The sequence below is a fragment of the Peromyscus eremicus genome, chromosome 6, assembly GCF_949786415.1.
Source record: "Peromyscus eremicus chromosome 6, PerEre_H2_v1, whole genome shotgun sequence".
Taxonomy (NCBI): Eukaryota; Metazoa; Chordata; class Mammalia; order Rodentia; family Cricetidae; genus Peromyscus; species Peromyscus eremicus.
In genome coordinates, this window is record NC_081421.1 from 100791031 (window position 1) to 100817486 (window position 26456).

Here is a 26456-nt window from a genome sequence, read left to right on the forward strand (position 1 = left end):
GACCTCCCTCTGCTGTGAGAACTTGAACTCTAGTGTGGGTTGAGGGAGGGGATGCCTCGGCAGTGGGGTCTGCTTCTATTCAACTTCACCTCCTCTCGCCTGTCTGCAGATGCGTTTTCAAACGTAGCTTCAGGTGACCTTCAGGGCAGAGATGCATGGCAGCCCTTGCAGTGTGTACAGTTGAATCCAGCAGCCTGTATGGGGGCTGGACCACTGTGCCATGGTAGTGGGACTGGTAGACTGGTGACGTCCAGGACCTCTCTGCTGTGAAGGACAAGGAAACAGGCTCTGCCTAGAGCCACCAGGAGGGAGCAGTCATCTTGACACCCTTGATGTTAGCCACAAGAGACTTAGTTCAAATTATCTCCACACCAAAATATAAGAGGCTCTTGTCATTACAAGCCACCAATTTTCTTTGAATGAATACAATCCAACTATGTCATCGAATGAGTGCTATTCGGGTTTTGTTTGCTTTTATTGTAAGTGCAAAGAGCTTTTCATTAGTATTGAAAGAGTGAGGACCCATAATGTTAAGACTATTTCATCTACATATTTTGTTAGTTTGTGATAATTGCACGCAATAATGGATTTCAGTATGGTGATGAGCGTTCAGATTTTGAAAGAGCACTATGAACATCTGAATAATAAAAAACTTGCCGTTATTTTCAAGAGAAATCAAATCCATAGCCTTTTCCTGAGCAATGGGAGGTAATCTCCCTGGAAAACAGTGTTTGAGTCATTGTTTTAGTTTGTTAGCTTAGTTTGTGCTTTTTCCCGTCACTGCCACATTTTGATCAAGCTTAATTTCTCACCATCAGATAATTTTCATTGCTGTGGAGCTATTCCTCCCAGCCCTAGAAACAGCGTTCTGTGTATTTTCTCATGGCATCCCCAGTTTCCTTCTGGATTTTTGTATCAAGGGAAAAGTTAGTGATGGGTGTGTTCACCTATCCAGTGGTTACCATGAAAGCATGGTCTCCTACCTTAATTTCCTAGCTTGTTTTCAACTGTCTGTGAGGCAATAAGATAGAGGAACCCTATATAACTACAAGGTGGCAATAACAACAACTGACAGGCCATCTTTTGATACCCAGCCCTTGAGGATAGAGACGACAGATACGGATTTGTATATACTGTTTATCTAGTTATCGTTTGTCTCCGTTTGGATTTAAATCTAGGAAAATTCTGCCCAATTTGACTTTAATCTTGTAAATCATGTTTGTTTTGTTTTGTTTAGTAAAACTAGATTTCACAGTTTTGGTTCCATGTCCATAATTATATCCTTTGAATATATTCACTTCTACCTGTGGCCTCTAGCTCTTAGATAAATCTAGGTAGGTTTTTTTTTTTTAAGATTTTTGTTTATGTGTATGTTTGTATGTCTACATGCATTAATGTGCCCCAATAATGTACAGTTACCCATGGATACCAGACAGTGTCAGATCCACTGGAACTAGAGTTAAGGTGGTTATAAGGCATGCTGGAAACTGAGTCCAGGTCTTCTGTAAGAGCAATAAGGTCTCTTAACTGCTGAGCCATTTCTCTGGCCCCAAATCTGTTGTCTTAAGACAAAAAGAAGTAGATTTTTTGTGTCTTACTTTAGAATAGTATCTGGGAGCTTGTTGTTAATCCACAGAGGGAAGATAAGTGGTGCCAGACTTGGGGTCTTTATGTGGATTTGGGGGAGGGGGGTGCACAGGCGTGTGCAAATTCATGTGCATGCGTACCTGTGGGACTCAGAGGTCAACCTCAGGTATCATTGCTTAGTGGCTCTCCACCTGGTTGGTGTTTTGAGTCATGGTCTCTCTGCTAGCCTGGAGCTCATCATGTGGGCTAGTCAGGCTGGCCAGAGAGCTCCAGGTGCCAGGATGCTCCTCCTTAACTGGCTGTTTACATGGATGCTGGGCTTTGACCTCATGCTTAGACAGTTTTTGGTGGGGCGTGGTTAAATTCTGAGAGCATTCTCTCTGCCATAATCCTCTTTTCAGTCATAAGAACAAAAAGGTGGTGAGTATGAAACACTGTTCACGGATGTAGATAGCCTTATGCCAGCCAGGCCTTTTCCTAAGAGAGCTGGACCTTAATGGGAGACATGCGGTGTTCAGTCGAGTTTCACTAAATGTGATTGTACTTTGGCCTACTTCAAGATAGAAAAACTGAATCACAGAATCATGGTTTTCTCACCTTTAGAAAGTACATAAGGAAAACCTGTGATCTCCAAATTAGCACCCGAGAGAAGTAAATGAAGAGGTGTTTGTACCCAAAGTAGCTCAGAAATCTCACGTTATTTAGGTTCTTCTTGGGTCAAAACATAATAGATGAGAATATGCTGCTTTTCTATAGTAGCTTTGCCTTGCCATTTTAGATATACTTCTATTATTCACAAACTTATTGTTTCAGGATTTTGAGGAGTGTGTGTAGCTAAAGTTTTCCTGCCTGGCCCACAGTCAGGACAAACCTCTCTCACCTGCCAGTCCCACAGCCGCTCAGACCCAACCAAGTAAACGCAGAGACTTATATTGGTTACAAACTGTATGGCCGTGGCAGGCTTCTTGCTAACTGTTCTTACAGCTTAAATTAATCCATTTTCATTAATCTATACCTTGCCACATGGCTTGTGGCTTACCGGTATCTTCACATGCTGTTTGTCATCGTGGCGGCTGGCAGTGTCTCTCTGACTCAGCCTTCCATTTCCCAGCTTTATTCTCCTCCTTGTCCCGCCTACACTTCCAGCCTAGCCAATGGCCAATCAGTATTTTATTTATTGACTAATTAGCAACACATTTGCCACACAGAACATCCCACAGCAAGTGTGTTTAGTTTCTTTGGCATGTTAAAACACTTTAACAAATCAAGTGATGAAATTCTGATTGCTTTCGTAGGGGGAATAAATGTTTGAAGTCTTAGAATTCTCAAAAACGTGACAGAATTCAACCCTCACTGAACCATCAGGAATACAACCCCAGGACCTTTATCAAGAAAAATTGTTTTTATCCTTTTACCAAATTGGAAACAGCATAGACATCCAAAGCAGTGTGTCATCTCCCTTAGTCTTTGGAACCCCAACTTTCCAAAAACTCCTTTCCAGACCGTATCAAAGCTTGAGTCAGCATCTGAACCAGAGAAATCTTGGATTCCCTTGAAGTGTAAATTCTATTTTTTTTTTTTTCTTTCTTTTCTCTGAGACAGGGCCTTGGCTCTCCTGGAACTCAATATGTAGACCAGTCTGGCTTTGAACTCAAAGAGATCCTCCTGTCTCTGCCTCTCAAGCGCTGGATTAAATGCATGCACCACCACCATACCCAGCCAGCATAGACCCTTTTTATGCATTAAGTAATATCAACTGAACTGGGAGGTATACAGATCTTCTTTTTTTTAATTCCCCTCTCACAGGTTGGTTTTTCATTTCCACAGATTTTTTTTCTTTTTTTGTACCTCGGACACCCATGGCTGCCATATACAAGGTCATTTAGACAGAACATGAAAAATTGAGGAAGGAACTCAGGCCATCTTTCCAAGGTGCTCATTAAGAGTTTGCCTGTGTTGAAATACCACCCACGTGAAAGTTCTTTCATTGGAAAGTCAACTTGTTCGACTCTTGGAGGAGGGCCCAGTTGTTGTCAGATTTCAGTGTGAGCACAGGGAGGCACAGCAAGATCAGTACTGGTTGGTTCAAGAGGCATCCCACGAGTTGTCATTTTGTTTAATGCATTTGAATTTCTACAGGGTGTTCAGTTAGTCTAGTGAGGATAAAAACCCACCTTGAGGAGTGATTGGGGGACAAAGTAGAGTCAGAGAAATCCAAATCTCTTTAGTATATGACCTAACTGTTTTTGTATTAGTTATAAACTAATTTCCATTATTATTCACTTCCATTTTTGATGACAGAAATGTAAGGGACAAAAAGCTTCTGCTTGTTTAAAAAAAAGTAAAAGTACAACAGAGAGTGTGTATGTGTCTGTCTGTCTGTTTGTTATATGCGTACATGAGCATGCGAGTGTGTGTGCCCATGTCCCCACTGCAGAGGCTGGAGGAGGAGGTTTGTGTCATTCTCCACCTTATGTTTTGTTTGGTTATTTTGGGTTTTGTTGTTGTTTGTTTGTTTTTGTGTGTTTTGAGACAGATTTTTCTCACTGAACCTGAAGCTCACAGTAGGTTTCCCAGTAGACTGACTGACGCTCACAGTAGGTTGTTTCCCGGTAGACTGACTGACGCTCACAGTAGGTTTTTTCCCAGTAGACTGACTGACGCTCACAGTAGGTTTTTTCCTGGTAGACTGACGCTCACAGTAGGTTGTTTCCCGGTAGACTGACTGACGCTCACAGTAGGTTGTTTCCCGGTAGACTGACTGCAGCTCACAGTAGGTTTCCCGGTAGACTGACTGACGCTCACAGTAGGTTGTTTCCCGGTAGACTGACTGCAGCTCACAGTAGGTTTCCCGGTAGACTGACTGCACCTCACAGTAGGTTTCCCAGTAGACTGACTGCAGCTCACAGTAGGTTTCCCAGTAGACTGACTGACGCTCACAGTAGGTTTCCCGGTAGACTGACTGACGCTCACAGTAGGTTTCCTGGTAGACTGATGCTCACAGTAGGTTTCCCAGTAGACTGACTAGCCAGGGAACTCCTGAGTTCTACCTGGTTCAGACAAGGATGGTGTGACAGGCACACGTGGCCATGTGAGGCTTTTTACATTTGGTGCTGGAGATTCAAACTCAGGTCCTCTCTTTTCTTTTGACCTATCTCCTATTTGGTTCAGTGCCTAGTAATCAGTTCTGGTTTCTCCACCCTGAAAGGACTTATTAAGTATCCGAGAAGAAGGCTTGTGCTATGTGATGTACATTAAAATTTATTAAGCAAGGTAACTCCATGCTACCTAGGGATTACTAATTATCTGATAATAAAACATTGTAGTAGCCACATTATTCCCATCCCTGGATGCCTACAGGAAAATAGAGAATTATTGGATTACTCTTGAAGCATCAGGGCACTCACTAATCCATCCTAAATACTGAGTAGGCCAGTAACCAGTCATTGCTCAACCTGACTATAATTGAACCTTTACCAGAGAGGTACTGGTAGGAAAGCCAGTTCTCAATCACTGAAGTAGCCCAGTTTGCCAAGCCTTCCAAACAATGGGAAAGTAATTACACTTTTTGAAGCAGGAGTTAATGCTTCAGTAAATGAGTTTCTTACTGAGGGAGTCTGAAGCTTTTTACTCCATATTGTCATACACATATGTACTGTGCTTTGAACCACATCTATCCCATCACCCCCTCTCTTCCTCCTGCATCCCCTCTTCCCCGTCTTCTCCTTGCAGCCTCCTCCTCTTCTTCATTCCTCGGCTTCTCTCTTTCAGCTGACTTTCCCACGTGAGAGAAAGCGCATGGTACTCGACCTTTCGAATCGGCTCCTTTCCCTTGTTTTCAGACATCCAGTTTTGTCCATTTGCCCTCCAAGTGCCAACGTTCAGTTCTTTGTGGAAAAACTCCGTTTGACTCTAAATTCACCCAAAGCGTGGTTTGGATTTCATCACAGTGGGTGTCTGTAGTGTACGGTGACCACGTGGTTTTCTAATCATACTTAAGCAAATGTCATTCTCATCATTGACTGTCTGGGACTCACAGTTCATTTCTCCCTTCTCGGTATTAACCACGAACATTTTGCCTGGTCTTGACCAGTGTGTACAGTGACCATCAGCCACTAATGTCATCCTTATTCCCTCTCCTGTAGAGTGAGGGACTCGACCTCTCCCTGAACTCAGCCTCTCAGGTTCCCTGTAATTCTCAAGTTCTGGGCCACTGTTTACCCTGTTTGTCCCAGCTGTTGGACAGACTATTTTCTCAGAGATGGTCTCATAGAGCTTGGGATGACCTCGAACTTGTTAAGCAGATGAATGAAGCTGGCTCTGACTCTTGATCCTCCTGCCTCTACTAGATGTTGGGGTTGCTAGTATGTGCCACCATGCCTTAAATTGCAGAAGATTTTTTTAAAGAAACATGTAAAAAAGAAAATTGGTCTTGCAAGGACATTAGCAGTGACTTAGAACTAATCCTCATTCAAGAAGTGGGGAAATTACAGAAATCAATCAATCAATCAATCAATCAATCAATCAATAAGCAAAACAAAACAAAAATCAGAAGAACAAAGAGGGAAATTTTATTCTTCCTTGCTTCTGGGGCACATTTTCCTCCGGCTAGAATGATATTACTGTGTAAAGACAGCATTTAACTTGGTTGACACATGATTACAAGTCATTCAGTTCATGAACCCAAAACCAGGACCCAAATTATATATATTGCATGACCAAGAAATAATGATAAGAGATGGGAGCGATGGCTCAGTGGTTAAGAGCACTTGTTCTTACAGAGGGACCAGGTTCAGTTCTCACCACCCACATGCTCACAACTCTTGTTACTCCAGTTCCAGGGGATCCAGCGCCCTCTTCTGGCCTCCTCAGACACCAAGCATGCACATGGTGCACATACATATATGCAGGCAAACACTCCTATACTAAAAGGAAAAGAAGTCATTTTAAAAAGGAAAAGTCCTCTCAGGGAATGTTTTCAGCATTCTCAAAGAAACAAGGAGAGGGGTGAATGAAAGCTTCACAGATCTGGGAGATCCAATAGTTGGAGCATGATGGTGTGGGGTGGGTGCAGGTAGGTGCCTTGGGCTTTGCACAGTAAAACTCTTTTCTGTTTAGTTGCCAGAGGTCACCAAAGGAACTCTTACTTGCTTAGGTGACAGTATATCAATAACCAACCTCCTCTTCTCCTGTAAATTGACTGAGAAGAAGCCTCAGGGCTACTTAACCTCTAAGGCCAGTTCTTCTCTAAAATGGAAGTCATACTAAAACTGTGAGGTGCCGGTGAGAGGGGGTTAAGTGATAAGGTCTTTCAGCGGGATGTCGGCCCAGGGGAATTGCTGAGTAAATAAGCAGTTCCAGTCACCCGTCACCTTCATAATTAAGAAAAAAAGAATTCCACCATTGAATGCTCCCATTGCCTGCATTAATGTTGGGTTTTGATTTCTTTTCTTTTCTTTTTTTAAAGCAAGTCATTGCTCATGTATGGGTTTTGTATGTCTTTTGTATCCTAACTTCATAGGAGTGTAGAAAGAGTGGGTCTCGTTCTGTGTGATCTGACAGCATAACCTGGGCAGATATTAGAGCAAAAATACACTCAAGTGCATGCGTTTGCATATGAAAGTATCTCTTGAAAGATTGCCTAGTTCTGTTTTCCCATAAAATTATCCTTTTTTCTTTTTTTCTTTTTTTTTCTTTTTTAATGCTCTAAAACAAAGTTGGTTGGAGGAGGACAGTATGCCACAATCCATTTCTGGGTAGTTTGTTCTTCAGTTGTTTTAAATATACTGCTGGGGAAGTACCCTTCCTTTCCGTGCCCCCAACTGCCCGTTCATGCAGTGTTTACTGAGGAGCTGTGGTGTCAATGTGCTGTTCTCCCCGCTTCAAAAACTTTGAAAGCACGAGATCGTTCTTCAACATGCATTCACCCAGAGCCGACTCTGTGCCAGGACCACGTGTCCCAACAAGCACTCGCCATGGTTGCAGGGCTGTAGTGGAACTAATTTCCGTGGTGTTTATTTATGGCTTGATTCCTGGGATCATGGCTTTACAAGGTGGGACCCGCCAAGTAGGTCACTGCATGCGTGTGAGCAGCAGTGTGTCCTGGATAAATGGTAGTGTGCCAGCAGCCAGGGAAGTAATACATGAAGCGTTTTGCGTGCTACATTCTTTAGCATGTTTCGATTTTCATATTATGTCTTTCAACTTTTTCTTCAACCATTTCTGTTTTGGTCTAGTTGTATAGGGGATACCCATACTAAGAGATAGGTTTCTGTCTCTGGAAGTATGCTTCAATGTCTAAATTATTTACATGGCCTATGTAGTCCACCCCCACCCCACCGCGCCCCTCCCCTTCTCTTTCTTTGCATGCTTTGGCATCATTAAACCGCATACAGCAACCAATCAGCAGTTAGTGGGACTTGGAGGTCCTGCCTTACCTTGCTGAGGTATTTCTGACAGGCTCCACCCTTCTGTGAATGAGAGCACAGTAACTCCAACAGTGAACACCCTCCCGTATTGTCCTAATGTGGGTCTCAAATACTTACACACATATTTTCCATCCTTTAGAAAATATTGGTTATGGAGTATTTTAAAATGGGAAATCTTTTTACGTTTTTCAGTGTGTAAAGAGGTTTCTGTGTGTGTGCAAGAGAGAAGAGGGAGAGGTGTTGAGCTCCACTCTCCATCATCTCTTGTCTTCCTGGTGTCGTTTCCCCACTTGTTTCCTTTTGCTTCTTTCCTGGGATATTTTAAAACAAGTTTAGGATACACTATTTCATTCATAAATATATCTCTGTGTATCCATAAGAGAAAAATAGCTTTAATATCCTACCTAGCTTTTTTATTTTATTACAACTGCTTTTTTACACTAGTTTGTTCAAATAAGAATCCTTTTTCCCCCCTTTTACATACTTGCATGTGACTGCTGTGTCCCTCAAGATGGCTTTAATCTGGTCAGCCCCAGATCTTCAGTCAGTACAGTTCACCTAAAGAGATGCCTTCCGTTGTCCTGCAGATGGTTATATCCCAGACATGTTTAAATTCAGTTTGTGTGTATACGTGTATCTGACAATTTAGCCTTTTTAATTAATGGTAATTTCGAAAGTTAATACTTACGTTCTACCAAAACCACGATTCTGCTTTAAATTCACTTACCTAAAAAGAATAGTTCATTCCTGTAGTGAAAAGGTCACTTTTGTACCTCGGTGCCATGTTGAAATTTTTGATCCTAGGGCCTGAAAAGAACATCTGTCTACACTGAATGGTGTTTACTGTGGCGTGTTGGCAGCCACAGGATGAATTTGCCCACAGCAGCCGTCTCCAAGTGGATTAATGTTTCATCGAAGTGAGGCATCTACTCATGAAAATGTCTTTAGTACAGACAGGGCAGCTGTTGTCAAAGGCGCTTCAAGACTCCTGTCTCACAGGCTTGGTCCGTTTATTTCTTCCTAGGAAGAAATCTTTCCTGTTTTCTGCACTGTATGCTGCCTTTATATTTGGTGGTCGGCATCTGATGAACAAGCGAGCCAAGTTTGAACTACGGAAGCCGCTAGTGCTCTGGTCACTGACTCTTGCAGTCTTCAGGTAGGTTGTATTCCTTTCCTTAACCCACCCATTTCCTCGGGGACGTTAGGAGAAAGCAGTCCTTGCATCTTAGTGTATGCCTGACACTTGGATTTTTTTTCTTTTTTTCTTTTTTTCTTTTTTTTTTTTTTTTTTTTTGGTTTTTTCGAGACAGGGTTTCTCTGTGTAGCTTTGTGCCTCTCCTGGAACTCACTTGGTAGCCCAGGCTGGCCTTGAACTCACAGAGATCCTCCTGGCTCTGCCTCCCGAGTGCTGGGATTAAAGGCGTGTGCCACCACCGCCTGGCGGATTTTTTTTTTTTTTTTAAATTCACTATGAACATAAAGTTATGTACAAGAAATGCTTTGTTTCGGTCACATTGGCCCTGATGTGCTCAGTCTTCTATTGGGTGAAGTCTTGGGCCTTCTCTTTTCCTGTCCAAGTTGGTCATTCAGGAATCTCAGTCCTCTGTTAGGACTAGACACCACACACCAATTGTGTTGTTCTTGTTGCCTAAATATAAGGGAAAGCAAAAAGCGAGACATACAAGTAAGTTGTTAAGTCCATTGGCGATCAGGACTCGCTGTCACGGTTGTGCTGTTATTAGTACTTAATCTAAAGACGACACTGAGACACAAGGCCAGGAGTGGACATGAGTCTGTGTCAGCATCACCAGAGCAGAGAGTGTTGTTGCTCTGCTTCTCCCAAAGCCCCCTCCACTTTCATTCCCTGTGCTCTTGGGTGTGTGTTTCTCTAGCCGGTTCTTCCTGTGTGCCTGCAGAACTCAACACAGAGGCTGTGGAAATGATGCCCAGTGCCTCTAGGGACGTCAATGCAAGTGGACACATTCCTTTGGAAGCTTTATGGAGCATTTCCAGTTTTTAATATTTGGTGGCGTAGGCCATCACAAGGCTGTTTAGCACACAGCTGGAGTCCAAGCAGGTGCCAGAATTCACCTACAACACTGGCAAAGTCACTTGTTCTGTTTGTGATTTCCTTTGCAAATCTAGCAAAGTTTATGACTGAGCTGATGGGGCAGAACAGGGGACACGAGACAAAATACATCATCATCTTACGGCTATCCGTTTATAGTTTTTTGAATGATACACTAGCATTCTAGCACTAAGGAGAGACGAATGGTCTCGTTAAAAGCCTCATTGGTCACCGGCAGCTTATTAGGATCACTCACGAAGAGGGTTTTCCCATGGAGCTCCAGGAGCTGCTGCACATTGGCTGCCTGCATGTGAAACCCCAGTTACTACAGGCCCCACTCTTTATTTCATTGGACTTAGGGAGGCGGGGGATGTGAAGAGCTTATGCTTGAAACTGTCGCTGAAGACTTCCAGCTCCTCTCCTGCTAACTTGTGATTCTCTAAAAAGAATCCACTCTTTCTCCTTTGTACTTATACTTCCGGTTGACTGTGCATGTCCAACCTAAAGAATTTTTGTATTGGGGGAGGGGGTTGTCTCTATATTCTAAAGAGGGCTTTTAGAAAAATTGGTTTTTCATTATTGCCCCAAACCTTTCCCCTTTGCTGTTCTGTAACCCATAAAACATTACAGTACATCGATGCTTCATGTACAGTGATGCTCCATGTACAGTGATGCTCCATGTGCAGTGATTGAATGCTCCATGTACAATGGTGCTCCATGTACAGTGGTGCTCCATGTACAGTGGTGCTCCATGTACAGCGATGCTCCATGTACAGTGATGCTCCATGTGCAGTGATTGATGCTCCATGTGCAGTGATGCTCCATGTGCAGTGATTGATGCTCCATGTGCAGTGATTGATGCTCCATGTGCAGTGATGCTCCATGTGCAGGGATGCTCCATGTGCAGGGATGCTCCATGTACAGTGATTGATGCTCCATGTGCAGTGATGCTCCATGTGCAGTGATGCTCCATGTGCAGTGATTGATGCTCCGTGTACAGTGGTGCTCCATGTACAGTGATGCTCTATGTACAGTGGTGCTCCATGTGCAGTGATGCTCCATGTACAGTGATGCTCCATGTGCAGTGATTGATGCTCCATGTAGTGATGCTCCATGTGCGGTGATTGATGCTCCATGTACAGTGATGCTCCATGTGCAGTGATTGGTGCTCCATGTGCAGTGGTGTTCCATGTGCAGTGATGCTCCATGTGCAATGACTGATGCTCTATGTACAGTGATGCTCCATGTACAGTGATTGATGCTCCATGTACAATGGTGCTCCATGTACAGTGATGCTCCATGTACAGTGATGCTCCATGTGCAGTGATTGATGCTTCATGTGCAATGGTGCTCCATGTACAGTGATGCTCCATGTACAGTGATGCTCCATGTGCAGTGATTGATGCTCCATGTACAGTGGTGCTCCATGTGCAGTGATTGATGCTCCATGTACAGTGGTGCTCCATGTGCAGTGATTGCTCCATGTACAGTGGTGCTCCATGTGCAGTGATGCTCCATGTGCAGTGATTGATGCTCCATGTACAGTGGTGCTTCATGTAGTGATGCTCCATGTGCAGTGATTGATGCTCCATGTGCAGTGATTGATGCTCCATGTACAGTGATGCTCCATGTGCAGTGATGCTCCATGTGCAGTGATTGATGCTCTATGTACAGTGATGCTCCATGTACAGTGATGCTCCATGTGCAGTGATTGATGCTCTATGTATGGTGATGCTCCATGTGCAGTGATTGATGCTCTATGTACAGTGATGCTCCATGTGCAGTGATTGATGCTCTATGTATGGTGATGCTCCATGTGCAGTGATTGATGCTCTATGTATAGTGATGCTCCATGTGCAGTGATGCTCCATGTGCAGTGATTGATGCTCTATGTACAGTGATGCTCCATGTACAGTGGTGCTCCATGTGCAGTGATGCTCCATGTGCAGTGATTGATGCTCCATGTAAGTGATGCTCCATGTGCAGTGATGCTCCATGTGCAGTGATTGATGCTCTATGTACAGTGATGCTCCATGTACAGTGATGCTCCATGTGCAGTGATTGATGCTCTATGTATGGTGATGCTCCATGCACCCAGGACCCTGCTCAATACATACTTAGCTCTCTCTACACCTGATTTTCCCCTTAGCCACAAATAATTTGGAAGTTATACAGGCTGAAGCAGTTCTGTGAGAGCTAAAAGGCCAGGACTACTTTTAAAGAAACAAACACAGTACCATTTCCTCACCTAAATTACTGTTAATTTTTTCTTTGTTAAATCTTCAAATTTTGCTGGGCAGTCATGGTGAACACCTGTGGTCCCAGCATTTGGGAGGCAGAGGCAGGCGGATTTCTGTGAGTTCAAGATCAGCCTAGTCTACAGAGTGAGTTCCACAACAGCTAGGGCTACACAGAGAAACCCTGTCAAAAAAAAAAACTAAAAAAAGAAAAAACAACCTTCAAATTTTTCTAGTTGACTTATAGTTTCCTTTTTATATTTCTTTTATAAAAAATAAAGTCTGAGCCGGGCGGTGGTGGTGCACACCTTTAGTCCCAGCACTCGGGAGGCAGAGCCAGGCGGATCTCTGTGAGTTCGAGGCCAGCCTGGTCTCCAATGCGAGTTCCAGGAAAGGCGCAAAACTACACAGAGAAACCCTGTCTCGAAAAACCAAAAAATAAATAAATAAATATTAGTCTGTATATTGTCATTAAACCTCCAGATTTCCTTGTCTTCTCTCCTCCTTCCTCTCCCCATTCAATGCATCTGTTAAGGAAACCACACCCTTCACCCTGTAGACTTTATCCCGTAGAATTTCCCCTAGACTGGATTTTGTTCGGTTTCACTCTTTGAAACCCTGAGTGTCTTGTAAGTTGATAGTTATAGCTCAAAGGTTGATTATATTCATGTCTAATATTTCACAAAACTTTCTATAAGAATTTTACCTTCACAGTGTCTTAGTTAGGGTTTCTATTGCTGTGAAGAGATGCCATGACCACTGCGGCAACTCTTAAAAAAGGGAAGCGTTTAACTGGGGCTGGCTTACAGTTCAGAGGTTTAGTTTCATTGTCAATGGCGGGAAGCATGGCAGCGAGCATGCAGGCAGACATGGTGCTGGAGAGGTAACTGAGAGTTCTACATCCAGATCGGCAGGAAGAGAGAGTGAGCCACTGGGTCTGGCTTGAGCATCTGAAATCTCAACGTCCACACCCCCAATGACACACTTCCTCCAACAAGGCCACACCTACCCCCTACAAGGCCACAGTCCTCAATAGTGCCACTCCTTATGGGCACTATTATGGGGCCATTTCCATTCAAACCACCACAACTAGTAATCTGAAGTGCATTCATTTGTCCCATATCTTGTGTGTGTGGTATGGTTCTAATAACAAAGCAAGATATCTTGAGGTGTTAAAAAAAATATTGTTCAATAATGCACTTACAAAGTTTCTGTATATCATTCATTAATAAATCTAGAAGAAAAGTATGTCTTAGCAAGGGCAAAGGAGACATACTTTTATTTATTAAATACCTACTGTTTACTAGAGGGAAAAAAAGGCAAAATTTCAGTAATAAAAACCCGGTTTTAGTGGACCCAGTGATTTCGAAATTTAAACTTTTTCTGTGATGCATTGTCTTATTCAGAACAAAGCAGATTTTTCCTCACCCTTCATTCCTGAAGCATTGCATAGTCAAGATGAGGGAGAACAGCACTCGAGCCACATCACCTGACACACACGAGTTGTTTCAGAGGTTGAGTCAGGACTAATACCCTCTGCATCAAGATAAAGATGAAGTATTTATGTTTCCTAATAGCAAAATGAATGACCGAGTATAAAAGCTCAATGCATCCTAGGAGCCAAAAGCCCACTGCCATTGAACAACTAATTCCTGTTTGTCTAGCGCGCCTGCTTCTTCTGGCTTTCTGCCTTCAGGAAGGACACCTGCTGGCATTGTCATAACTGAAGACAACAACATCTTGTCTGAAGAATAGCTTGCTTTGTTTTCTTTGAGTCCAAGTAGGTGTTTAATAGTCCTTTTCTAATATTAGTCAAGGAAGTTAAGGACGGCTGTTGACTAACAACTGTTTTACATCCCTTTACAAAAGGGGATGAGACATACTGAATCTAGAAACAAAAGGGTTTTGAGTATTTCCAGGAAAGTAGTTATTAGATTAATTAAGTAAATTCACAGTGTGGTCTTGTGGTAGGATATCTTACTTTATTTATTTATTTTTTTAAAGCCCTAGAATGGGAGAGATTTCCCAGCTGCTATGGGAGGGATTTTCTGAATAGAGGTCAGGAAGACGTCACCTGCTCTGCAGATGGCACATGGGCTCTGATCAGTGTGGACAGGTTGCTGTCTTGTGATGGGCACTGACCTGCAGGTCGCTCTCCTGTTGAAGACCCTGATTCACACAAACTGGACAAAGCTACTCGGCTATGTCCTCACAGAGAGCAGCCTCCAATTATAGCCTCTCTCTTCCAGGTATTACAGGCTTACAACCTTTGCTGGCCTGTTACTGGGAACGCTAGCCAGTAGTTGTAGTTGTTCTTGTTTTTGTTTTTGTTGTTGTTACTACTACTACTACTACTGCTACTGCTACTACTAAGTTATCTGGTAGCTTTTTAAATTTTAATTTCTAGTTTTACAGGTAGTCTCTGTTCATTTAAAAAAAATAATGAAAAGAAAAAAGAAAACGACACATATAAATTCTTTACCTACAGATATTTACTCTTAATATTTCGATGACTGCTCTTCCAATAATTTGACATTACACTTGGGATTCTTTGATCACAACTTAAAATCTCTGTAACAGAATGTTTGAATTTGGACAGCGACATGACTTCATAACGCTATGACTTCATAACGATATGAGACAGTGTGACTCAAGGTACTTTATGTCTTCCTGAGATGTTAGTATGTGAGTCACTCATGCCTTCGGTCTTCTCAAACTGGGCTGAAGAGGAGCATGCATTTTCTAAAGGAGATTACATGGTAGCATAGTATGGATTTACAACTGTATAATTTGTTAGTGATTGTTTGGAATTAAGATTGAGCAAGCGATTAGGATGCCTATGAATTTCTTGTGTTAGCTCTTAAATCCATAAAAAAAAAAAAATCTTGTTTGTCAGGGTTTTTTTGTACACTCTGTGTGTGTGTGTGTGTGTGTGTGTGTGTGTGTGTGTGTGTGTGTAAGGGGGGATTTGAATTTCTTCAGAAGCATCACACCAAAGGGGTAAATTTTTGTGAAACTGAATAATTCTGTAATCTGAAATATACCAGATGAGACGGACATCCGTTACTAATCTGAAGCAACTGTGGTTATCTGTCAATCGGCAGAAGAAAACATAAAATGAATAACATGGGTGGAATGTAGATATTCCTATTGAGGAGATTCTTCTTAGCAAACAGAGAAGCAAATGCAGCTCTAAGATGAACCTTCCTTCTTCCCGGAGCCCACGTGTCCCCAGAGTAAGGATGTGAGGAGAAGACCAGAAGTGGAATCCTTGGCAGTATAGAAACATTGCTGGTTCACACTGTGGTTCTCGTGTTACGTCACTAAAAACCTTCTCGAATACAGTACCTTTCCTGTGTGAAATGATATTTGCAGGCCACGGATGAGCCCGTTCTGAACAGCTCTTTCATGAAAGCTTTCAACTTGTTTTCTCTACATTTCCAGATAGTCAGCGTGTGACCGGGGTGGTGCTGTGAGATGGATAGGTTCCTGGATCTCACTGGACTTGGCGCTGACCTAGGAAGCAGGAGGTTTTTTCCCTTGCACCTAGCATTTCTTTTTGCCAGTCCTACCGTTGGATGGATTTGCTTGGTTAATAGCGAGCTCTCTTAGTTAGGAACTCATTGCCTACCATTTGTCGCCGAACATTTACAAGAGAAACTTGGTGCAGGCTGTCCCCTTCTTATTCTCACTTCTACCTAAACTGCTGCACTTGCCTGAGGCTGTGGTCTATGAACAACCCCCACTGAATTCATTGCTATTTCAGATAGTTCTCATAGTTTTCAGAGTCCTCAGATTTAGAATCAGATGTGTATAATTAAAACGATTGGGGTTTTTTTGAGACTATTTCATTGCCTGCACAGTGAAAATTGCTAATATAATAAAGCAATGCATTTCTTTCATCCTCTCTTCATTTACAATGATATAGTGGTGTACAGCTAAGTTTTCTCTCCTTCTCCCCACGCACATCTCGGGGATGTGAGAAAGCAGCCACAACATAACAGAGTGTGCTCAGGAGACGGAAGTCTCCAGGAGGGCTTGTTCAGTGATGCCAAACTTTTGTATTCACAAGGTCTGGAGTAGAAATTGTCGGTTCATACTAATAAAATAATCAGTAATGATTTGAAGACATTAGAATCATAAGACATTCAGAGTTATCTTATGTAAGATGCTGTATTTGGCTTCTCTGAAAGCATTTAGCTTCAAATTAATCCTTATACTAGCTTGATTAAATAAGTATGAAGAACAGTGCCTCAGAACATGAGAGAGATGAGCTAAGAGGATACATGTAAAGGGCCAGCGTTTTCCTGGACTTGGAGGGCTCTGGGGATTCCACCGGACCTCCTGGCTCTTGCCACCTCACATATTTTTTATGAGACCAAACCCATTTTTCATCACACCCAGGAGTAAAGGAATCACGCTTGAATGTCTTCTAACCTACCAGTTGACACTGAAGAGTGTATATATAATTTTTTGTTCTTGACAGCATACATAGCTCCTTAAGTTGATAATTTGAGTTCATGCAAAGTCAAGAAGAAAAGCATATTCTCATGACTCTGTATCTCAGCTTAAAATGCCTTTGTCTGCTCCCTGCCTTCTCTGCCTGACTGGTGGCCATTTCTCTGGGCTTCACTCCACCCGCCCTTGTAATGCCTTTGATATTGCCCCCTTCACATTCATACAGGGAAGATAACAGGTCGGGGTGTAAAGTCAGCTCACAATCAGGGATGTCAGCTTTCTTCAGGGTGTCCAGAGGAGCCACCTCCTCTGGTCCTGGCTGGAAGAGCAGCGTCACTCTTTATCCTACATTTCCAACTGGGCCCCAGCAGAGCGTGATGTCAATAACATCTGGCTTCTGTGTATGCCTGGGTGGGCAGCACATCTTGCGGTTATTATGTGGCATCCTTAGGGGTAGAATGTGAAGGTGTGGGGCACAGATTACATCTTTAAAGAATAGGTGTGTGATGTCAAGTTCACATTTGTAATCCCCCTTACTCTTAGAGGCTGAGGGTGGTTGAAAGTTCCAGACTATAGACAGCATAGCAAGACACTGCCTCAGAGGGAAGAGGAAGAAGGACTTATGCTTAGTGCAAATAGGAATAGAGGATGTCCTGCTTTGGAAATGTTCATTACTCCGCACAGCCTAACCTCCCTCCCCACCCCACCATATTATTTATTCTCAGTGGGAAAATCTAATCTCAAGAGGTTCACAAAACAAACAAGTAAAATCTAATCAAAACTCCCCAGCATATTCTGTCACAAGAGCCAGTGGTTCTGACAACCCAGTTCCTGGCTGCAGGACTGTAGTCCTGTGTGTGTGTCTTGCTTTGTTTTTTTGAGACGGGGTTTTGTATGTGTTGCCCAGGCTGGCCTTGAACTCAGTCCTCTTGCTCAGCCTCCTGGTTACTGACATAGATGTGAGCCACTGGCGTCATCCTTGGCATGGAGGCTTTTTTTTTTTTTTTTGAAGACAACAAATCATGTTGAATGACTTCATCTTCTTTTTTTGGTTTTTCGAGACAGGGTTTCTCTGTGTAGCTTTGCGCCTTTCCTGGAACTCACTTGGTAGCTCAGGCTGGCCTCGAACTCACAGAGATCCGCCTGGCTCTACCTCTCGAGTGCTGGGACTAAAGGCGTGCGCCACCACCGCCATGAATATTCAGTTAATGTCAGCCCATTTACATTGGGCCAACAATAATAGACTGATGACTAGGAGGAGCATGGGCCATATTCATGCCCTTGAATTACAAGCAAGACTCTGCCAGTAACATCTGTAACTCGCTGTCCTGATACTTTAAGAGTGGCTTGCTCTGACAACAGCAGTTGGTCTGTCTGCTCAAAAGTTCTCACTGAGCACGGATCTCAGGGTCAACAGACATTAGCAGCTATAGGCTTAATTCTCTGCTCACATCTCCAGAAAGCCACAGGCTCTGGAGGAAGTCTCAGGTAGAGACTTTAGAAGTTTGACATTAGCCTCCATTTCTGAAACTGGCCGTAAAACGAAATCCTCCCATCCCGTAGTCCTTCATGTGCAGGCTGAGCTGGTTTTCACCATTAGCTTTTCCTCTTTAAACATTTAATCCTAAATTGAGTATAAGAAATAACTACCGATGGAAGTTTGCTAGGAAAGAGGCGAAAGTGACCAGCATAATAAAACAGATGAGCATGGGTATTTTCACAGGGAAAAAAATAATTGGCCAAAGTTCTAGCTAACAAATTGTGGGGTCCCTCTGCAAGAATTTCCCAGTGATTTCCCACGTTGTTGCAGTCAGCTTTTTGATTAATTTTGACTCCCACATAGTACGTAAGCTGCTGCATCCTGATGAGTATCCCGCGTTGGCTTTGGATTAAGGACATTCCCCTTTGATGGAAAGTGCTGTAAGAACCTCGAAGTTTCCAGACTGATGATGGTCAGGGTCATCTCAGCCTGCCACGGGTCACCTTTGCTCCAAAGGTCAGGAGGGGTCTGATAACAACCAAATTGCCTCTAATTACTGAACATAAAATGAGCAATCTTTAGGGGCTGGAAAGGCTCAGCAGTTAAGAGCACTTGCTGCTTTGCTGAGGACCCAGGTTCAGTTCCCACCCCTACACCCAGGGGATCTGACGCTGGCTTCCGGCTTCTGTGGGCACTGTATGCATCGGCTGCAGGTAAATCCAGACAGGTTCAAATACACGTAAATAAAACTAATACATCTCAACAAAAGAGATGTTTTTCAAACTATCTTTTAACAAAACAAAGTCACCAGAAATCTTTTTCAGTTAGAAGTATTTTGTAGTGAAAACCACATAAAATTTTTTTTCAAAAATTATTTTTTAAAGATACTGGAAAATTATTTTTCAAATTAATACTTTTTCAAAAAATTTTCAAAAATCATTTCTTCCTTCATCCCGCCTACCAAAAGTTAGAAAGTATTGTTTTGTTCATGCACACCCATAGCTGTGAGCCAAGTGTAGTGGCCCATGCCTGCCCCTCCAACACCAGGCAGACAGGCAGGGGAATGGAGAGTTCTAGGTCTCCTTGGGCAACACAGGAGGACCCTGTCTCAAAAACTCATAACATTAAGTAAAAATGTAGAACCGGTTAAGGAACTGTCTGAGCGCAGTGAGTGTCCTTGCTGTACCCTTAGTGACAGGTGCCCACTGAGAAACCCATTCAGATCTTTCTTTGCAAACGGGGAGTGTTGTCAGCAGCTGTCTTGGGAATGCTCCAGGAGCCCTTTATTGTTTCCTGTTTTGGATTAAGTCCAAAAGGGAAAATAATTACTTTGGCACTGCCAAGTTTTCAGGCTGTTTGGATGACTCTAGTCATTTACTGGAGGGTTTGGGGAGGACGTGGATCTGAGTCAAGGTAGGCACATGACGAGCATACTTCACCCAGCATTTCTGCAGGAGCCTTTCCTCCAGCTGGGTCTGTCTGCTGCGGTGATCGGAAGCACCGTGCCGCACCGGCTGCTCAGAGTCCACCCCACCCAAAAGCACAGAGGACAAAGGCAGAGTGAACCACCAGGGCAGCGCAGGAGCTGCAGGAGGAATACGCCCTCCATATTCAGTGGGAGATGTTTGCTGTTCCGAAATCTATTTTACCCGATTTTAAAGGAGCAGCTTCCCTCTGTTGAAAAATTCCAGGTTTCCCTCAAAGTCTCTAACAAGCAATTTTTACAATGTATGTCACGCCATCCTACGACCAACCCACGAAGAATGTACTAGGTTTGCGACTTTTAGTTATGGCAGGCACGTTCTTTCAGTATGTCAGAACGGTCAAGTATTTCTGAACGCTTCCAGCTCAAGATGAATCTCCCCATAGGAATAAAAGTCGGACAGATATGGTCAGACCACGCAGATCTACATCCATGTAAGTTTGTGTTTCAAAGCATAATTTGAAACACGGCAAATATACACCAACAGTAATTTTCCATATAAAGGACTGCTTTATTTGAAAGTGTGGCCCTCCCTGGTGGTGACATTGGGAGCGTTGCTGTAGTTTGCCAGCTGTGACTGTTGCAGTGGGCCAGGAGTGGCAGCACACTAACGTAGCGTAGTGCCAGGGCTTGAGAGGTGGAGGCAGGAGGATTGCAAGTTTGAGGATGCCCTGGGCTAAACACCAAGTCAGGTTGGCAGTGTGGCTCAGTTCACTAGAACACTTGCATAGCCCGCCAGGGTCCAGGGTTCCACCCCATCACTGTTACCGCCCAGATTACACAGAATACTTCATGACCTGCCCAATGCACAGAATTGCTAAGGTGACGATGAATGACAGGGAGAAACTCCAAGTGCTGTTCCTTTGTAGTTACAGCTGTTTGGACACCAGCTTTGGAACTGTCTCTTGAATATGGTTAATGTATGGGGATGCATTTCATTGAATTTTATGCAGGAGCCGCAGCATATTAGTGTATATCGGAATACTCCAGATCACTGTGCTTCATGTTCCTGTGGAAGAACTTAGAGAATGGGAAGAAATGTCTCCATGGTCATGTACACAGACGGCATGGTCTGACTTGAAAGTGCTATTTGCTCTGTTCCACGCTCTTTACGTAATGGGAGTTTTAAAGAGGGCTAAACCCGAGAGACTAATTCAGTTAAAGTAGACGATTGAGCTGGGGATGCAGCTCACTGGTAGACTACTGTGGAAAGGAACTAAGTAAGGAAGACAGTGAGGAGAAGGTTTCTCAAGCCCTGACTTAGGGGCCATATTTACTTAAAAGCATCTGAATCTTAATTAAAAATGATGTTTTCTGGGTCCTCCCCTCAAGCAGTTGTGTTGGAGCCTCTGGTGGCAGAGTCTAAAAGTCAGCATTTATTATAACCACCATGGTTTACTATAAGTCACAAGTCCATGTAATTTGAGGGACTAACATGACCCACTTCTCACCCTAGATAGGCCTTCTTTCAACAGCCAGGGCCTGCAGGACATGTGGAGACAAGCCCAGTGTGGCCTGCTGCTCTAGAAAAATCTGACTGGAACTCTGGCCCACTTGGCATGCTTGCCCTGTATTTATTAGCCTCCTATCCTGGGCTGACCTCTCTACAGCCGTTTTCCCCACCTCTGTGGACTATTAACTAGATGCTTTCACCTGAGATAACAGCACTGTTCTGGTAAACTTTCACCCAGGGAGTGGCTTTTTTCAGTCCGCTTCCCAGTTGGCCTAATGCCATCTTGGCAAAGCGAGGAGAGAGAGGTGACTCCTGAGCATGTCTGTTCCCTCTGGTGATTTCCTGAGAGGGAAATATCTCAGAGTCTGGCTCCACCCACCTTCAAAAAAAATTGTGTGTGAACCGACGAATCCTCTGGGTCCCTGCTTCCTGTGAGTCTGCGTTTTCTTTCATTGGTACTCCGTCTTGTCTCAAACTTCATTGCTCTGTAGAGCTGTATAAAAAATGTTGTTAGTCAAGTACCAGTTCCTCCCTACAGTCAATCAGTAGAAAGTAAGTTAATAATTAAGTTAGTTCCTTTTTATCTCAAGAACTTCGTCATTATCCACACTGCTGCTTAGACCGGTCACACCACATCCTTCAGAGAGCACTGAAAATCATCACTAATTTGTCTTTCTTTCATGTCTGTTGTGACCATTCCAGCTACGCGCATCCCTCAGGAATGAGAGAGCTAGCCCCTTTTAATGCTCTCTTTAGTTACCCTATTTTGTAATAACAAGAATAAATGTTCTTTACTAGAAACCCATAATTGTGATGTGAATATGGAGGTTATTATATCTCACATTGTGATCTTTCTCCACATGACAGCCTAAAGTATAAAGCATATCATATCCCTGCCCTGCTTAAAGCCAATCAGTGCCTCTACAGTGCTCTTGATTTTTATTGTTGTTAATTATTGTGTCTTATAAAATCCTCCAAGGCTCTACACACTATGGTCACACATATCCCACCCCGGCACAGCCGGCCTTCCTGGCCTTGGACTCTTGCGCCCGACTGCTGTGATCCTTGTCTGCCCAGGGTGTTCATATCAAGGCTGTGACAGGGCAGACTCCTGCTCATGAATCCATTATCAGCTCACCTGTCACCTCTCAGTTGATTACCCTGCCCCCTCTCACTAATCACGATCACTTCATCATCAGCACTGAGATACTTAACCACTACACGAAATCATTAGGTTCCTTCTCTGTGTGTGCTAGATGACCCAGCAGTATGTAGACTTGGTAAAACAGATTTCATGTCTTTCTCTGTTTTCTTAATCTAGGGATACCAAAGAGAACCTGGCATGTAATAAGTGTAGAGTTGTTTTTCTAAGAATCAACCCAGATGGAAACAGTCTAATTAAAGCAGTTTTATAGGTGGTTATCTGTGTGTGCTTTCTAGCTTTGTTTGGGTGGGGTACTAATTATTTTGTGACCATTCAGTTAAGACTAACTAGTTTCGGTATTTATAGGTAACTGCTTGAAAAAAAAAAAAAGAGAGCTTCGTTAGATTGAGATGTTTGTTATTGTTAAAGGGCTTGTGGGTAATGGCTGAGTATGTTCATCCTATAAACTTGATCCAGCTATCGTAACAATTTATGTTATAGAGACAGTTTTGTCCTTAGCCATTCCCATCTCATGACATCCATACCAATGTTTCTCTTCATTAGCACCCATCTTGAATTCTTCAATTTTTTTTGGGGGGGGGGCCCACAAACTGATCTGATTTGTAGATTGAAGTGCAGAGTCATCCAGCAATTTCTTCCAACATCCCCTTGCAGGAGGCCGGCTGTGATGTGGTGCTCAGTTTCTCTAATCTGCTTGCTGTGTGCTGTCAATCACCCTGTACCTGTTAACAGCCTCAATCAACTTATCTTTCATTCTTTTATTTCTTCATTGTTAGAACTTTTGATTAATTCAAAGAAGCCACTTTAGCATTTTTTTTTTTATCAAAAGCACACACTACTAATTGTGTTAGGGTGTGGGAAGGTGGGTGATGTTTGGACAAGGTCTTGCTATGTAGCACAGGCTGGCCACTGCTTTTAGCTTACGTGTGTGTGTGTGTGTGTGTGTGTGTGTGTGTGTGTGTGTGTGTGTGTAGCCACTTAACTTGGCCTTATGCAAGTGAGACCTCAAAGCATAGGAATTTAGACTTGGAGATATTCAAAGATCCTTTTCCAGAACTGCTGCTTTGGGGGGGAGGGGCGGGCGGGCGGGCACGGAGAAATTTACTGTTTACTCTCTCAACCATTTTTTTTTTTTTTATGTGTATCAAGTGTGTTCGAATTGTTGTGCAGACAGATTTAGAACTTTTTTATCTTGGAATACTGAAACTGCCAATTGAAAGATAACTGTCCATCTCTCCGTCCCTTGTCCCCAGCAGCAGTCACCGCCCTTTGTTCTGTCTGCACATGTTTGGAGTCACATGGTATTTGTCTTTTCGTGGCAGACTTATTCCATGTAACAGGATCCTCCCTGTCCGTGGTGGCGTTAGTGCCAGAATTTCTTTTTGTGGCTCATTAATCCCTCATCTTAATAGTCCACATTTTGTTTATCCATTCATCCACTGACAGATGCGTGAGTTACTCCCACCTCTCGGATGCCGGAACACGTGTGTTAAAATAACATTTTATGCTTTTATTTTTAGTTCTTGTGGATAAACTGTGTGCACTGGGGTGAGACTGCTGAATTATGTGGACATGTGTTTTCAACCTTTAGGAGGACTGCCATCCTGTCTTCTCAGCATCTCCTTCCATTTCACATCCCCTCCATCAGCACCCAAGGGGTCTGGGCTCCCTCCCTTCTGTCCAACACTACTTGTTTTCAGATAGTAACTTCCATAACCATCAAACCAAGATGACCCCCTGGGATGGGACCGGTAGGATGCTGAGCCAGGCTGCAGTCTGAGGTACCAACAGTCAGGCAGGAGTAGGCCTGCTCACTACAGAGGTAGTGTCCATTGATGCCTCCAGGAGAAGTACCCAAGTACGTTCACGTATGTCTAGACCCTGGGAGTTGTCTATGGAGGAGTCTGTGACAGAAAAAGCACGTCATTATTTATGTTCACAAGTGAATGGATATTTTACAGATCATGCACCCAGGAAAAATAATTAAATATGGGGGGGAGGAGCAAAACTGAGCTCTTTTCAATGATGGGTACAGCCTATCACCCAGAGCACATTTATACTTAATATTTGTGGAATAATATGGTCATCTATTAACTTCGCCTTCTTGGATGTGCCTTGTGATACTAATGATCCAATTATGTGATGTCAGTGACAGTTTCTGAAGGAATTAATGGACTGTTTTAAAGGGTGACACCGGTAGATTAATGTGCCCAAAGGAAGAAATTGGTTACGTGAAGGAGCGGAAACTTAACGATTTGTGATCCCTCCCTTTCTTGGAGCTGTAGTATGAGCTCGTGGAAGACTAGCTAGAGCTGGGCTCCTGGAGGACATCCCCAGCCCATTCATTTGAAGGCTGTGAGGACCTGATGACCACGGTGACCTGCACTTCACTTCCTCTTCCTCCTCTTCCTTCTGGAGTAGTTGAATTAGGTCGCAGGGAGAGAATACACACAGAATATTCTCTAGCATGCTTCAGGAACTCTTCCCCCATGAGATTGTCAGGAGTCATCCCTCGGATGAGTTTGGTGTACTCCGGCGGCAAAGCCTCTGAAGTCGGGTTGATGGAGCAAGGCTATTAGTCTTGGCACTGGAATTATTACTGTTCTAATAAAGTCGGCTCCTATTCCAAACACAGTGAGTTTTCCTGGGGAGCTGGGTTTTCTGGAGAAGCGATGACTAACCATTTTTGTGGTGCTCGTGAGGTTTTTTTGGCTTCCACATTTGTCTTCCCTGTAGCCTCATTCATTTCACGTTCTTTCTGGTTCATGTAACTCTTGGGGTTCCCGATCCTGTCACTAATGTTCTGTGTCTTGTTGTGGTTCTCTTAAGTCCAGACACCTGTATGTTGTTCTTCCCATATGAAATTGAAAATACCTCTTAGCCCCGGGCGCCCCTTCTCAGGAATGCATGATGTGGTACTGCATTAGTGGTTGAATGGAGAAGGTCACTCAGGAAGGAAGCATACCCACCACAGGACACGGCCTTTGAAAGGTCAGCAGAACTCTCGGGCTTCAAAGTCAAGGCGAAGGGTTCTCACTTGGATATCTGTGGCTCATAGATGGGCGACTCCTTCCATTGGTTCCTGACGTAGCTTCACGCACAGATTCATTGGACAGGACAGGCAATGTGGCATCTTGAAGTGGAACGTCTGCAGAATGTTCTTAGCCTAGAGCTGAGACCAGTAGTTGCTCCCGGGACTAAGGGCTAGACTCCTAAGGCTTGAAGAAGATTTCCTTGTCAGACACAGCAAGAGCCGCTCTCCTAACTGACAGCCTGGTGAGTTTTCAGAAGCAGCTCCCACCTAAGCTGAAGTGTCTGCTGCGTGGGAGCTGGAAGTCCTTAGGCTAGCCCCAAACCCTCTTGCTGCCTATGTCTTTGCCTAGAAAATAGAGATGGTAATGCCTCATGAGGCTAGGGTGTTGCCTCATCTAGGGGCTCAGTGAAGTTCCTCAAATGTGAGACATCCTGAGATGTTTGCAGAGTCAAGTTTGAGCCAGCCAGAAGTGAACCTGGCACCGTTAGGTCTGAAACTGAGGGTGAGGTTGGCACAGGCAATTTCCTTATTGGTCCTGAGGGAACTGAAGCCAGCCAGCCCTTGTACCAGCAGATAGGAATCCATATAACTCCCAATGAAGTGTAACAGCAACTCCAGTAACATAAGATCCCGCTGCATTATGAAAACGTGTGGCCGATCCTAGACTACAGCCATGCGCCCTGTTCTCTGTGGGATCTGCTGATGGAGCTCCATCATGGTACTACTGGTGCACTCACAATTACTTTCTTTTCTCTTTGCCTCTTCCTTCCCCACTAGGCAAAAAGCTAGTTTTTAATCAAGTTAGTCATTCAAACTTGGCCCCAGAGTGCCAATACCTTGCCAGGTTCTTGGAACAAGTGGGTCATTTCCAAGTTGTACACTCTGATGTAAGGACTGTGTTCAGCTGTGTTTAACATGTCAGGTCACTGGGAGATAAGGAGGTATTATTTAAGCAACATTCAGAAGCTTAAGGCTTTCTTTTTTATTTGAAAAAAATTGCTTATATTTATAAGTTGAGGAAACTAAACTGATCCATCAGAAGATGACTCAGAGCCAGCCCGTC

At 43.6% G+C, this 26456-nt stretch overlaps 1 protein-coding gene across 1 annotated transcript in view; it reads left to right on the top strand.

The window, feature by feature from the left end:
* Elovl6 (ELOVL fatty acid elongase 6) overlaps window positions 1–26456 on the top strand; it is a 106147-nt gene that overhangs the window by 65756 nt on the left and 13935 nt on the right. Inside the window, exon 3 of the mRNA XM_059266222.1 lies at window positions 9040–9171. Within this exon, the coding sequence (XP_059122205.1) occupies window positions 9040–9171 (132 nt within the window). The remainder of the gene's footprint in view (window positions 1–9039; window positions 9172–26456) is intronic.